The sequence below is a fragment of the Pipistrellus kuhlii genome, unplaced genomic scaffold (genome assembly GCF_014108245.1).
Source record: "Pipistrellus kuhlii isolate mPipKuh1 unplaced genomic scaffold, mPipKuh1.p scaffold_m20_p_13, whole genome shotgun sequence".
In the NCBI taxonomy this organism is placed as follows: domain Eukaryota; kingdom Metazoa; phylum Chordata; class Mammalia; order Chiroptera; family Vespertilionidae; genus Pipistrellus; species Pipistrellus kuhlii.
The window spans coordinates 13,317,126-13,331,411 of record NW_023425438.1 but is presented as its reverse complement, the minus strand read 5'-3'; the positions used below and the strand labels follow the sequence as shown (position 1 = coordinate 13,331,411).

At 58.5% G+C, this 14,286-nt stretch overlaps 1 protein-coding gene across 2 annotated transcripts; it reads left to right on the top strand.

The window, feature by feature from the left end:
- Window positions 1–310: 310 nt before the first annotated feature.
- Window positions 311–14,225, top strand: SLC35F6 (solute carrier family 35 member F6). Of its 2 annotated transcripts, XR_006741384.1 has the most exons (7): window positions 311–530; window positions 8,301–8,373; window positions 9,089–9,260; window positions 9,502–9,714; window positions 10,449–10,559; window positions 11,849–13,738; window positions 13,771–14,225. XR_006741384.1 is itself a non-coding variant. In XM_036434987.2 (6 exons), exons 1-6 carry the CDS (start codon window positions 454–456, stop codon window positions 12,316–12,318), a joined length of 1,116 nt encoding a protein of 371 aa, XP_036290880.1. In that variant the 5' UTR covers window positions 311–453; the 3' UTR covers window positions 12,319–14,225. The 2 variants fall into 2 exon arrangements, 1 of the variants encoding a protein (XP_036290880.1); XM_036434987.2 differs by having other exon boundaries at window positions 11,849–14,225.
- Window positions 14,226–14,286: the final 61 nt, after the last annotated feature.

Below are 14,286 nucleotides of genomic sequence, written 5' to 3'. Positions count from 1 at the left end.
ACCACAGGCTGGGATCCCTAGGGACACTCCAGGCCTCCGCGCGCCCCCCTCCCCCCAGGAGGTCCCTGGGTTCCATGGGAAGGGGAGATTCCCATGCTGGACAGCAACACTTTGTAGTTTGCCTCTGACATCATTCAGCTCAGCTTCTCCAAAAACGGTTTACAAAACGCTCTGACATCCAAGATGCACCCTCGTTGCACCACCGTCCCATCAGTTCCTTTCACAAATGGGGAGACCTGTGGGAACCGGCGCGCCGGGTTTCAGGGGGCGGGGCCAGCGGGGCAGGGGGCGGGGCCGGCGGGCAGGGGGCGGGGCCGGAGCGAGTCACGTGCCGCCCGGCCCGGAAGCGCTAGCGCCCGAGACCCCGGGGTGACCGGGTCAGGGGCTGTAGTTTCCAGAGACCGTGGAGGTCGCGGGGGTCCCTGCAGCGTCGCGCCCCCCTCCGCCGCCGCCATGGCCTGGACCAAGTACCAGCTGTTCCTGGCCGGGCTCATGCTCGTCACCGGCTCCATCAACACGCTCTCCGCCAAGTGAGTCCGGGCGGCGGGAGGGAGGGCGGGGGCGCCGCGGGGCCTGCCGCGGCCGCGGGGCGCTGGCGCCCCCCACCTTCCCCGCCACCTTCCCCGCCACCTTCCCCGCCACCTTCCCGGCCTACGCCTCTCAGCTGTCCTCTCCCGGCCTCACCCGGGCGCCCAGTTTCCCCGGCCGGTTCGCTCGGTGTAGGGACCACCCAGCCCGGAGATGAGAGGCCTGGGCTAGTTAGTGCAGGCCGGGCTGGTGCCCGCGCTGGAGGGAGCCCACCCGGCTGTGACCCGCTGTGAGCTCGATCTTGCGAGTCACTTCCACCTCTGCGACCCAGTTCCATTTTTTAAAAAAATATATATTTTATTGATTTTTACAGAGAGGAAGAGAGAGGGATAGAAAGAAACATCGATGAGAGAGAATTATCGATCAGCTGCCTCTTGCACATCCCCCACTGGGGATGTGCCCACAACCAAGGTACATGCCCTTGACGACTGGAATCGAACCTGGGACCCTTCAGTCCGCAGACGGACGCTCTATCCACTGAGCCAAACCGGCTTTGTTTGGCTCAGTTCCATCTTTAAACGACGGAGGGTTGGACCGGTTCCTCTCAGGGACCGGACCCCTTCCCATGCCGGGCCGGGAGGCCCCGCCCTCCGGCGCTGTAGGGGTGCTGGGAGGGGGTGGGGTGGCCCGCAGACGTGTGCTCGGGAGCTACGGTGGAGGCCCCATGCGGGGCCGAATGATCCGAGAAGGGGCAGCCCTGTCGGCCCGCATGGAGGAAGGGTGAGGCTGGCATTTGACTTGTGGCTGGGACATCGCGGCAGGAAGCGGCAAGGCCAGACGAAAGTGGACCAACACCGAATGTCCGCGCTGGATGTTACCCCATAATCAAAGAGGGGCTCCTGAGCTGGGAGGGAGGGGCTAAGAGTGGCATGATGAGGCTGGTGGTCAAGGTGAAGCGTGGTTTGGTGCAGGGAAACCCACCCTAAGGCTGCTGCCAGCAGGTGAGGGGAGATAGGAGGGGGCAGTGAGATGGGGGAGACCAGGGGCAGAGAGAAGCCACAGGCTGACCCCCAGGATCCAGAGACAATGATCACTCCATCCAGGATGTCTGCCTGGAGAGCAGAAGTGCCATTAACCCAGACAGGGAGGGCAGTGGGCGGTGCAGCCATGCGGTATGAGGCTGCGGTGCTGGTGGGAGGTGAGGACAGGCCCTGGGAGGCTGGGGATTGAGCACCCCGGGCTGTCATGAGAGGAGGAACCAAACAGCGCCTCCTCTCTGTAACAAGAGAAGAGGACAGGGGTCCGGGAGGCAGCCCTTCTTTTGGCAGCTCTTCTCCTCCGTCTCTGCCCCACCTCCGAGCAGGGCCTTCCTCCCCTCTGTTCACCGTCCAAGAGCCCCAGGACCAGAGCCTGGCCTTCCTCTGAACCCATTCCATGATGCACATGGAAAAGAGAATGGTGGACAGCGGTGTCCCTCCCCGTCAGGCTCCAGAGTAAGGACAAGTCACCCTCGTCGCCTTCTGGCCTGTGCTCCCTGGAGGAGGGGGCTGGTCATTCTTACTCATTTCTGAGGCTTTGGCTTCCAGCACATGACACCAGAAGAGAGGCCTGGCGGGAAAGTATCCTATTCAATGCGTCAGGTGTGTGTAAAGCACCGTATGAGGTGCCGTCTGGACTCAAGGAGGAAGACAGAGACGGCCTCTGCCTTTGAGATGCTTACAATCCAAGGTGGAGGAGGCAGACATGTACGCACTTGGCGATCACAGTGTCCTCCCTTCTCTAGAGGAAGTGGAGCCCTGGGTGGGGCCCACCTTCTGTCTGTGTCAGCTGCATCCGTGTGTCCAGGCTGGTCTCCTGAGCCCTGAGGCTCCTGGAAGTCACTCCTTTGTGAGCCTTAGCTCGAAAGGAGACTCAACCTGAGGGCCCCACCTCGCGTTAGGATCTGCTCCCAGCAGAGCCAGGGGCCCATCTGTAGCTCCAGCCAAGACCTCAGGCAACTGCTTAGAGAGTGGCGGTCGGTCTGCCCGGGCTGCTGTCCCCAAGGAGAGTTGAGATTGCCGGTGATTCTAGGGGTGAGCGGGGCTGACTCAGCTCCTTCTTTCAAAAGCTCCAAACCGGTCAGGTGGGAACCAAAGGATCCTCCGCCTGCCTCCGGAGGCCTTGCCTTGAGCCCTTGCCTTGAGCGGCAGGAAAGAAGCTCGAAGGTGGGAACCCAACCTTTGATCCTGTCCCCGGCCCTGAAGCCTGATTAGGGCGGGGGGGGGGGGGGGGGGGGGCAGGATTGCACTCGAAACAGTGCCCCAGGATCAGCCTGGGAGAAGGATGAGAAGCCTTGGAGAGAAAGAACTTGGGAAAGTGGCCGGGTGTATCCTGATGGGAATTAGTTCTCAGTTTGAAATCACACTCTGGCCTGCAGTTTTGGGCTGGGACAGACACTTAAGAATGCTATCATAGCAAGTGCTAATCGGCTCATTCACAGAGGGCGCCGTGTGCCAGGCCTGTCTCTGGCCGCCTTTCACGTGTTAAATGAATGAAGTCTTATTGCCGCCCTATGAAGTAGGTAGTAAATTCATTGTTCCTGGATCCGGAAACTGGTGTGGAAAGATGGGCTTGCTTGCCCTAGTTCAACTCAGCTGTTATAGGACTTATATTTGAGCCTGGGTAGCCCGCTCTGGAATCCCTGCTCTTAATCGCCAACGTGGGACGAGGCTGGGGACTTCTCTAGTCATTTGGGGGGAGGGGGGCATTTGGAGTTGTTAGAAACATAGAAATTATCCATTCTAACCCCCACAATTTACAGTCGAGGTCCCAATAGAAGTTTCGTTTCGTGACTCAGCTGGCTAGGTCAGAGCAGGGACCAGAACCTACGTCTCAGCATGGTGGCCCAGGCCTATCCCTTAACCATTGCAGTACCCCAACGTGCCTCTTTCTTGGGCGGGACTTCCGCCTTTTCCCTGACACAGGAAACATCTCCTGAGGAAGATTTCCTGGTTGCACTGAGAGAGGGCTCCTTCTCATTTATCACGACCTGAGCCAGGGTTACCCTAGGGTAGGGGTGTCGAACTCAATCAGAGAAGGGGCCAAAATCTAAAATCCAGCCTAAATCGCGGGCCGAATGGTTTACTGAACAGTCATAAACTGTCTTTGTGATGGAAACGCAGCGGAGTGCAGTGATGACAGCGCGGTGCTGGCCACATTGCAAGGCCTGGCGGGACGGATTTGGCCCGCGGGCCTTGTGTTTGACACATGTGCCCTAGGGAGTGGAGAAGCCCTGGGCCTCCTACAGATGCCTCTGTGGGAGAAAGGCGCTGACTCAGGGGGCTTGACAAGCCAGGAACTCAAGAGGAAATGGCAGAGATTCTGCGGGGAATGGACACACAGCCCATCGGTCTGGGCAGCCACTTCCTCCTTCTCAGTCAGCCCACACACACAGACACACACACAGATGCCCGCCTCTCAGAATGCTGAGCTGTGATTTTCACTGGGCGAGGCCATGTGTAGGGGAGCCCACCCCAGCCTGCTGAGGCCCCGGGAGCTCTTAAGAGAGGCACCTGCTCATGCGGCCCCAGCCCGACCCTAGTGGGTCCCCACCGGCCGCCTGCCCTGGAGACCATGGCTTTCCCCCGGACACAGTATCCACAGGGAACGGCGGCCCCGTCTGCAGAGTTGAGCCCCTGCCCCGCCTCATCAGGGGAGTGGGAAGAAACTGGAATAAGCAGGTGATAGTGAACCCCGGGTGTGAGGAGAGGGCTGGGAACTGGAGGCAGAGACTCCTGGGTACCAGCCCTTCTGGGCACCTCAGCCGTCTGGTCCCTGGGTTCCTGTCAGTGGAATAGGAGCTTTGTGAGATGATGGCTGAGTTTCTCACCTTCTTTGCAAGTCTGGAACTGCTGGGGCAGCAGCCTGAGGCCCTTCCAGCCGCCTCAGGGTAGGTCCAGGAGAAAGGATGCGACACTGGAGAAGGGACACTCCCCCGGGGCAGGAGCAGAACCTGGCGAACCACAAGGGGCCGTGGCTCCTGCTCAATCAAGGGGAAAGGGAGGAGGCGCAGAAAAGAACTTTAATTGACCACCTGCCATGATGCACCAGGTCTTACATATCTTATTAATTACTTTTGACAACTCATTAGTATTAGCCATATATTATTATTATTATTATTATTATTATTATTATTATTAACTTCAGAGAGAGAGGGAGAGGAAGATAGAAACATCAACGATGAGAGAGAATCATTTATCGGCTGCCTCCTGCATGCCTCCTGCAAGCCTGAAACCTGGGCATGTGCCCTTGTCCGGAATTGAACCTGGGACCCTTCAGTCCGTAGGCCGATGCTCTATCCACTGAGCCAAACTGGCTAGGGCAGTATTATTCCCATTTTATAGATAAGAACACTATTACGTGTCCAGTCTATGAAACTCAAAATCAGCTTTCCATGTAGCCTGTTGCCTTTGCTGAATGTAAATGTCAGCACATGGGTTTGAACCTGTTGTTAACTGTTTGAGCCTGAACACGCCTCTCTCCACCCCTCCACCCCACACCCTGAAGTCCCTGTCTGTAAAATGAGGATCCCGGTGAGGCTTCGACCAGACAACCCTCAGTGAGCCCTCTATTTACAAAAACATTTCAGTGACATGATTTGGAAATAGCCAAGCGCTCTTCCACGTTAGGGTCATTGCTGCCATCCCCAGGTGGACTGGGGCTGGATTTTGGCTCTTGTTCGGTGCTGCTGAGGTCCTCCTGTGCCTGCACAATGCACTGAGGTCTGTCTCGGGGCCAGGACGTGAAGCCTAACTCCTCTCAAAGTGTCTGCTGGCCTGATCCTGTCCCGATGACACCTAATCCATCGGGCTGTCAGCCATCCCCAGGCGCTCAGATACAAAAAGACTCCTTTTCCCCAGCAGGGAAAGCTGCCAGCCCCAACCTGTTCAGACAGACCCAGCCCTGGAGAAAGCAGACACAGCCCTTTAGGGTGGAGGTGGGGGCGGGGAGGAGCTCTGCACCAACCCTGCATCCAGCTCCCCACCCACTGCCCCATCCTGGGCCCAGCTTGTCCCACCAGCAGGGGGCACCTCAGACCAGGTGGGAAATCGGGACTCATGAGTCACTGCCTCTGGATTGTATGTAGCACCTGTCTATTTGCTTGGAGGGACTGAAAGTCTCATTCATTCAACCAAAAACGGTTTGAGCTTCTGTATAGTGATGTGCCAGGAGCAGGGCACAGAGTGGGAGCTGCTGGATGCTGAACTTGCACTCTAAATGGCGGTGAGTGGGACCAGAGAGTGAGACAGATGTGAGTTGTCATCTTGAACCTGCCAATCTCTGCTCGGGTGTGGCCCCAGGATGAGCGAGGGGCTTCCGTGCCTGCCCGTGGCCATGGCTTCTGGTTGACCTTATGGACTTGGCAGGACCGCCCTTACCCACCCTTCCTGGAGGAGCCTCCCACCTCTCCAACCTGCTCAGTGCCTCCGGGGAAGCTGGATGGTCCTCTTCACTCCTTCTCCTCTGTCTCACTCAGTTGCCTCCCCAGACCCTCCCAGGGGGCTCTTTCTGCAAAAGCGAATGGCTTGTAAACCATGACTGCCCTGAGCCACAGCTGCCTGTGGCCCCCACCCACGTCCCCTGCCCCGCCCAACCTGGAGCAGACCAGGCGGAAATGAGACCCCCGAGAGCGGTGGTTTTATTCTGCAGCGAGGGCTTCCTGTCTCCATTGGTGCTGGGGCTGGTTGCAGCCAGTGCCCTGACCCGGATTCCTCTCTGCCTTCCCAGCCAGTCACATCAGAACCTCTCCCCCCTGCAGCTGTCCTTTGCGCCTCGTCATTCCCAAGAACCAGGAGCCCTCCTAACTGCCCCTTACCCCCTCTCAGAGATAAGGTGGCCTTGGCCCTGTTTGCTCCCTCGCCCTGGGATGTGTTCAGATATCTGGGTAGACGTGGTCTCTCCCTCACGGGCCTGCGCTGCCCTCCCGGGTGACCAGGAGCTCCATCACCACTCGGCTCGCCCTCCCGCTGCCACATCCGGGCATCCTGCCCTTGCCCTGGGCTGTGGGAAAGAGCTTCCTCTTCCCCTCCCCAGACTCAGGGCACAGAAGCCAGGGCTGGACAGGATGTGTGTCAAACCCAGACTCTCGAGTGCTTGGCACAACCGGGGGCCCATGCTTGTGGCTCTGTGGGGGACACAGGAAGCAGAAACCCCACACACACACACACTTGTGCAGAGATGCCTCTGGAGAAGGGCTGGGCACTGCAGGGCGGCTGCTCTTGGCAGGCGTTTTGGGGAAGTCCTGAACCTCTCTGTTCAGGACAGCCTCCGCCTTCGGTGGGTGCTGCAGAGGGAGCAGCCGCAGCCGCGGAGAGCAGCCCTGGTGTGAGGGACTGAGTCAGCAGTGTGACACGGCCCCGGTTGTGTCAACTAACCTGAGTCAGCAGTCGTGTCAGCTAACCAGGGCATCCCACGTGAGAGAGGGGTCACTGCCTCGCCAGGCTCAGTCTGGGCCAGGTCACACGCTCCTGGCTCTGGGCCAGGCCCACCAGCACGCCTCCAGAAGCCAGCAGCCAGGGAAGTGAAAGGTTAGGAAGGGCTGGGCTGTTCAGCCAGGAGACGAGAAGAGTCAGAAGGTGGAAAAGTCCCCACATCTCTGGAGGGCTTTCGAACGAGAGAGAGATCAGACTACGGTAGACTGCAGCACAAATGACATTCAAGGGCGGGACTTCAGTGCACAGACGGCGGACAGCACGGAAGGGTGGTGGTAGCTGTCCGGCGCCCTGGGCCGTGAAGGATTCTGGGCCCGTGTGGGCTCTTTGGGGAAGTGAGCCATAGTCAGTTACGCCGTCTGCCAGGGTGCTGGCAGGGAGCCGGCAGGGACCGCTCCACTGGTGCCGGGCACCGGCCACCTGCCTCCGCGTCTGCGCTGGAAAGACCCTCCAAGCCTCCGGCCGCAGGAAGGTGACAGGTCTGCGTCAGGCGGCCTTTCCCGGGCCAAGTGCCCTTGTAACCAGTGACTGGATATTGTGCAGTGTGGCTCTTTGATAACCTGGTGAATCCTAACGTGATGCTTTAAAACGTGCAAATAAAAGACTGAGGATCTGCCGAAACCGGTTTGGCTCAGTGGATAAAGTGTCAGCCAGCGGACTGAAGGGTCCCCGGTTCGATTCCGGTCAAGGGCATGTGCCTGGGTCAAGGGCAGCTGATCGATGTTTCTCTCTCATGGATGTTTCTGGCTCTGTATCCCTCTCCCTTCCTCTCTGTAAAAAATCAACAAAATATATATATTTTTTTAAAAAGACTGAGGATCACAGAAAAAAGCCAATTATGCTGACATGACGTTATCAAAACATTAAAGAGGCAAGTTCATGAATAGTCATATGTGCCTTTTCGCTTATTAACACATAAAATTGTAAACAGTGGGTCTAATTACTATAAATTTGGAGCAGTGATGGGTGTGATGGTACTTCACAGCGTCCACAACCCTCGTGGGATCATGAGAGCGGCTGCGATTTCTGCGACAAAGCCCCAGGGCTGCTGTGCCGCCCTCAGAATTCCAGGGAAAGCTTACTTTCAGTTAGAGGTTCATGACATTTCAGGAGAGGCTCTCAGGCCCCCCCATTCTGTCCACACCCCCAGATGAAGACTCCTTGCCCAGAGACTGGCCCCTTTGAGAGGGAGCCCCACTCTGGGCCCAGTCCCCCAAGTATGGCCTCCTGGCGATGGAGGAGCGAGCTCGTCCGCAGGCACCGCCGCACGACAGGGTGTGACCTTCTCTCTCTCCGCTGCAGGTGGGCTGACAACTTCGTGGCCCAGGGCTGCGGAGGAAGCCAGGAGCACAGCTTCCAGCACCCCTTCCTCCAGGTACCTGCCCCGTCCTCCCCATGACCCTCCCTCCTCCGCCTCCTGTCGCCCAGGCCTCCTGGCCCCGGAGGCCCTGCTTTTTCTGGGTCCGGGGGTGGAGTCTCCCCTGCTCTCAGGAGAACTGCCCACGCCTCCCTCCCTCCCAGAAGAGAGGCCAGACTGGGAGGGAGCAAAGGGCACAGCCCCTGTGAGAGGCCCAAGCGGGCACTGGGAGCCAGCCCTCCCCACGTCCACGTCAGGTCACATTTGGAAAACATCAGCCCTCGTAGCCAAACCTGCTCTCCACCCATCGGGAGCCCAGACCCCACAGGGACAGGGACCATAAATAGGAGGCACCCTATTGCTCCACAGGGAAGTGGGAGACCCGGATTTCAGCCCAGCTCTGCCAGCAACTTGCCCTGTGACCTTAAATAACTTCCTGAGCCTCGCTGGACCTCCGTCTATCCTTCTGGAACTTGACCAGGGCTTGGCCTAGATCGGTGGTTTTCAAACAGGGCTCTGCGCAGCCTTAGGGTCTGTGTCAAGCTGTTCGAGGGGCTTAGGGGTGACCCAGGAGGCAGTCTCTGGCCTCCCACACGCAGCAGCTTTGCTTGTGCCAGTTCTGTGTGCAGGGGTTCCAGGGACGCTCTTGTCTGAGGAAAGCTTACGTTAAAGGCATTTTTGTTGAAGGTGACCGTCCCTCCAGTTCTAAACCCGTAGGGTTCTGTCCCCGCAGGCAGTGGGCATGTTCCTGGGGGAGTTCTCCTGCCTGGCCGCCTTCTACCTGCTCCGGTGCAGAACCGCGAGGTACTCGGACGCCAGCATGGACCCCCAGCAGCCCTTCAACCCCCTTCTTTTCCTGGCCCCGGCCCTCTGCGACATGACCGGGACCAGCATCATGTATGTGGGTGAGTAGCCGGGCCAGGCCACGTGGGGCTCAGAGAAGCCCATGACCCCAGGCGGCCGTTGATGCGACAGCCACTCCCGCCCCAGCTCATCGTCCCCCACCCCTGCCCTCTCCCGCACCCTCACCCGAGAGTCACTGAGCATCCGGGCAGGCGGGAGGCATGTCTTCAGCCCCGAGAACAGCTCAGCGGGCAGCCCGCCCGGACTCTCGAGAACTAATGCCTCGTGTCGGTCCTCCCCCAGCCCTGAACATGACCAGCGCCTCCAGTTTCCAGATGCTGCGGGGAGCGGTGATCATCTTCACGGGCTTGTTCTCCGTGGCCTTCCTGGGGCGGAGGCTGGTGCCGAGCCAGTGGCTGGGCATCCTCGCCACCATCGCGGGGCTGGTGGTCGTGGGCCTGGCCGACCTCCTGAGCAAGCACGACGATCAGCACAAGCTCAGCGAAGTGATCACAGGTGCCGTGGGGTCTGGGACCGGGGGCTGCCCTCCTGCCCTCTCTGGCGGCCCAGCACAGAGCCAGTGACCTGTGCTGCGTGCCAAGCCCGGGTGGGCATGTGGGGACCAGCCGCTGTGGACACGCACCTACTCTCAGGTTGCCAAGTAGAGTTAGAGAAGGCCAGAGGCCCACGCAGCGTGAGAAAGGGGTGGATAAGGACCCGGAGGTCAGAGGAAGCAGAGAGCTGGTGCTGTGCTGTCCGTGTACACACACACACACACACACACACACACACACACGCCCTGGGTTTGGGAGAGGAGAGGAAAGAGCCTTTATTGAGCACTTACTCCAGAGACAGCAGTGCAGCCCATCCCACAGTGAAGTGACCGCCCTGGTCGCTCAGAGGTAGGATTAAACCAGAACTGTTTGTTCCCAAGCCTGTGCTCCAAAGAGCTGTGTACCCCATTCTGCAGCTCTTTGGAGCACAGGCTTGGGAACCTCCTGGGACCTTGGCCTAGAGGGGGTGCGGTGCCTGCCTTATCAACCTACCCCCCACATACCCCTGCAGAGGCCAGCAGAGCAGTTATGTTATGATTGTGCCTCGTGAACTATATTGCCCTGCAGAGTCACAGGCTGCTGTTTTGTCCCCTTGGGGGCTGTCTCTCCTCAGTTTGGGCCCGCCACCCTGCCCACAGCCCCGTGGCCCTCTGGCTCCTGCCTCCCTCACCCGGGCCTGTTGGTCCTTCCCCACAGGGGACCTGCTGATCATCATGGCCCAGATCATCGTCTCCATCCAGATGGTGCTGGAGGAGAAGTTTGTCTACAAGCACAACGTGCACCCGCTGCGGGCAGTTGGCACGGAGGGTGAGTGGGCACAGGGGCTGGGGGAGGGCGCCGGTCAGGGGGCCCACTGGAGGGTAGCGTGTGGAGTGAACGCACTTGAAGGAGCACTGGGGCCGCCTGGAGGGGTGAGCATCCTGCCCCCTCCCTTCCTCCCTTTGCCACGTGTGTCGTGCACACAGCCGGGAGCTCAGGGAGGTCGAGGCTGAAGATGAATGAGTTGTGAGCCTCGCTCTAGAGGCGCTGACCAGCAAGAAGTGGCCAAGTACTGGTTTGAGCTCAGGCCCCCTGTGCTCAAGTGAAGTTGTACCTGCCAAGCCTACCTGAGTGCCTTGGGACAGGGAAGGTGGCATTCGAGCTGCAATTTCAACAGGCAGAATAGGAAGGAGGGAACCCCGGACAGAGCGAAGACATGGGCAGCTGGACGTGAGTTTACAGCCCCGTGAGGAAGAGTTTGGGCGAGGTGCAGGTTTGATGTTGGGAGAATGATCAGGTCAGGTTCAGATGGAGAACCTTGAACATCAGGCAAGTGAATTTAAGTGGCAGGCAGGGAAGAACCAGCAGATTCGGAGCAGGGAAATAGCTATTAAAATGATGCTTTAAAAACATGACACCAACAGGGAGGACTAGAGCAGCACTACCAAGTGTGGCCCCTGGCTAGTCAGGTGCTCTCTGCGCCTGGTCCTCAGTGAGCCGAGGGCCATGGCAGAGTGCTCACAACCGAGTCAGCGACATTGTCCAGCACACTCTGTTTCTGCTCTTCTTTTCCCAGCAAGGCTTTCTGAATGAAGCGGTGCACCGATTTACATTCTGGTTCAGCTCCTTACTTACCACAGGCCAGTGGCGCTGAATGAGAGTGGTTTTCCACACATGTGGGCACCGTAGTGGTTATAGTCAGCGATTCTCTTTTAAATGAGTCAACTGGAATTTAGAAGTCAGAGAGCATTGCATGTTGTAAGGGTAGCTGTTGTTCTGTGAAAGTGAAAACGTGCTCGCGATTGTGTGTGTGTGTGTGTGTGTGTGTGTGTGTGTGTGTGCCGCGCGCGCCTGTGCATATATTCCCTGGTCGTAGAGTAAAATGCATTTCTTTCGGTGTCGTCGGAAAATGTGGGTTAACGTGGAGAAGGGCAGCTGGACCTTCAGTGGCCGTTGTGAACCCCGGATGAAGGGGACGGGTCTCGGTCCTGAGAGGAAGGCCCTCGTGTGGGGGTCCCCAAGGAGAGGGTGGCAGGAGATGGGGGGAGGTGGCCCTGATGTGCTGGGAGTGGGAGTCGGGGCCGAGCAGAGTGTGACATGGTCCCTTCCCTCCGCAGGCCTCTTTGGCTTCGTGATCCTGTCCCTGCTGCTGGTGCCCATGTACTACATCCCCGCCGGCTCCTTCAGCGGGAACCCTCGGGGGGCGCTGGAGGACGCCCTGGACGCCTTCTGCCAGGTGGGCCGGCAGCCGCTCATCGCCCTGGCGCTGCTGGGCAACATCAGCAGCATCGCCTTCTTCAACTTCGCGGGCATCAGCGTCACCAAGGAGATGAGCGCCACCACCCGCATGGTGCTGGACAGCCTGCGGACCGTCGTCATCTGGGCCCTGAGCCTGGCGCTGGGCTGGGAGGCCTTCCACCCGCTGCAGATCCTCGGCTTCCTCATCCTCCTGATGGGCACTGCCCTCTACAACGGGCTGCACCGCCCGCTGCTGGCCCGCCTGGCCCGCAGCCGGTACCCAGCGGAGGAGGGCGAGCGAGAGCGCCTGCTGGATCCCTCTCAGACGCTCATCAACGATGCCAGCTGAGCCTCCCGCGGGCCTGCTGCCGCGCGGATGCACCTCGTTCGCCCTGAGGCTGAGGCCGCACAGCCTTGTGAGCCTCAAGCTCCCTGTCCCCAAGGCCTCGCCCTGCCCCTCCCCACAGACCCCCCAGGACAGACCCCCGGACCACAGATGATGACAGGACACCCAGGCCCTCCTTTGTCACCACCTCCCCCGGGCCTGAATGCAGTGACCCACGCCAAGCTCGCCCAGGCCCCCACAGCAGCACCAACGCGGAACCACTCGGTGGAATTGCAGGAGTAACATCCCTAGGGTTTTCTAATCCCAAGCAAAATTATTCTCCAGAGAAGAGAGGTCAGTGAGCAGATTCAGAGCAGAACCAAGTGCCCCGTTTTTGAAACGTGTAAGGTGTCCCCTCGCGCTGTCCGGAGCCTTCGGTTTTGCTGACTCAGCCTGTGCTCCCAGCCCCTTAGTCGCTCTGGTGTCCCGCTCCGGGAAGCAGATGGTGTCAGCCTGTGGCTTCGGAGCCTTCCAACCCCAGCTGGGCCCTTTGTGTGGCCTGAGGCTTTGACCAACTGGGGAAGGAGTGACAGCCATTCGAGGGGAATTCCCTCTGCCCACAGGCCTCCCCCAGGCCTGTTTGGTGCCCAGGTGTCCTTGTCGCACACCCTCAGGGCTCCCCTTCCTGGGAGAGATTGCAGGGGAGTTCCAGGCTGCCCTTATGGGAGCAGCTTGTATGACTCTGCACCTTCCATTTTACCTGAGGCCCAAAATTGTAAGTTGTTTGGCCGTGTGGCCGCATGGTCCTGCCACAGGCTGGCATCTAGAGCACAGCTGGCCCTCAGCCCCCCTCCAGGGTGATGGATTGGCCAGGATCCTGCCTGTTCACAGTGATTCTGGCCTCCCAGGCTTTGTACAAAGTGCTTAACTTTCATTCCATCACATAACAACCTGCACAGGTGGGTGCAGATGAGGAAACCGAGGCAGAGAGGTTGTGTGACTTCCTGACGGAGCAGGTGTTTAAGTAATGAAATCTGATTCCAAATCTGTAGCCACCTTCCTCTCTTTCCCCCCCCATACTGGTCTCTCTCTGGGGTCTTTGGGGGGATTTTCTGTGGCTGGGATAGAAACATCATGAGCTGGTATCCTCCCAGTAGCTCCCCCTCAGCCCGGTCAAAGAGAGGCAGCTGGCATTGGGGACCCCAGGGAGCCGAATGACCCTCCAACCCAGTGTTCCTCACTCCCTGACAGTTTCTGGGGCCTCAGACTGTTTTTTTCTGGGCAGCTCGCATAAAACACCAAATGCCTTCGTTAAAATCAAGTCTAGGGGAAGGGATCTTTGGCAAGCAGAACCCTCAGGCTGTGTGGGAAGCCAGCAGGTTACTAAAGTTTGTTGGGAGGAGCGGGTCTTTCTTTCCCACCAGCCCTGAGTCTCTGGGACACTGTGTGTCACAGGAAGAAGAAATGGAGAGTGAGGGTCCTGGGGACTACAGCTGCCTTGTCCAAAAACAAAACAAAAACAAAAGAAAAGCCTGCCTTGGGATGTTTTAGCCTTTCTGTTAAAAAAGAAAAGGGAAATTAGCTATATGGATTTTTTTTTTTAATTGGGGTGTTCTAGAATGTTGGATGGAAAAGCGCTCATGTGCCAAAGCACGGAAACCACCCCGTCCATCGTCCATTGTTCAGATGGAGAAACTGCAGCCCAGAAAGAGGAAGCAGGGCGTGCAGCCGGGAGCCTGTACCCGGACCCCAGGACTGTATAGGCCAATGCACAGTGGGGTGTCATGTAAGGCCGAACTGTGCGCCAGGGTGGCTGCTGAACACCCCAGACCATCAACTTTTATTTATGTTACTGAGTTTATTGGGGTGACATTGGTTTGCAAAACCATACAGTTTTCAAGTGTTCAACTCAATAAAACATATGCACCCTGTATCAAGTGTCCTTTGCCCATGAGCCATGAGCTTTGCTCGGAGGGGAAGGGACATTTTATT

What these genes read in the sequence shown, in the direction of transcription:
- SLC35F6 (XM_036434987.2), top strand. Translation starts at nt 454, where the DNA reads ATGGCCTGGACCAAGTACCAGCTGTTCCTGGCCGGGCTCATGCTCGTC. An exon ending in GACCAGCATCATGTATGTGG is followed by an intron (nt 9,261 to 9,501) that starts GTGAGTAGCCGG and finishes GTCCTCCCCCAG; the next exon opens with CCCTGAACATGACCAGCGCC. An exon ending in GCTCAGCGAAGTGATCACAG is followed by an intron (nt 9,715 to 10,448) that starts GTGCCGTGGGGT and finishes CCTTCCCCACAG; the next exon opens with GGGACCTGCTGATCATCATG.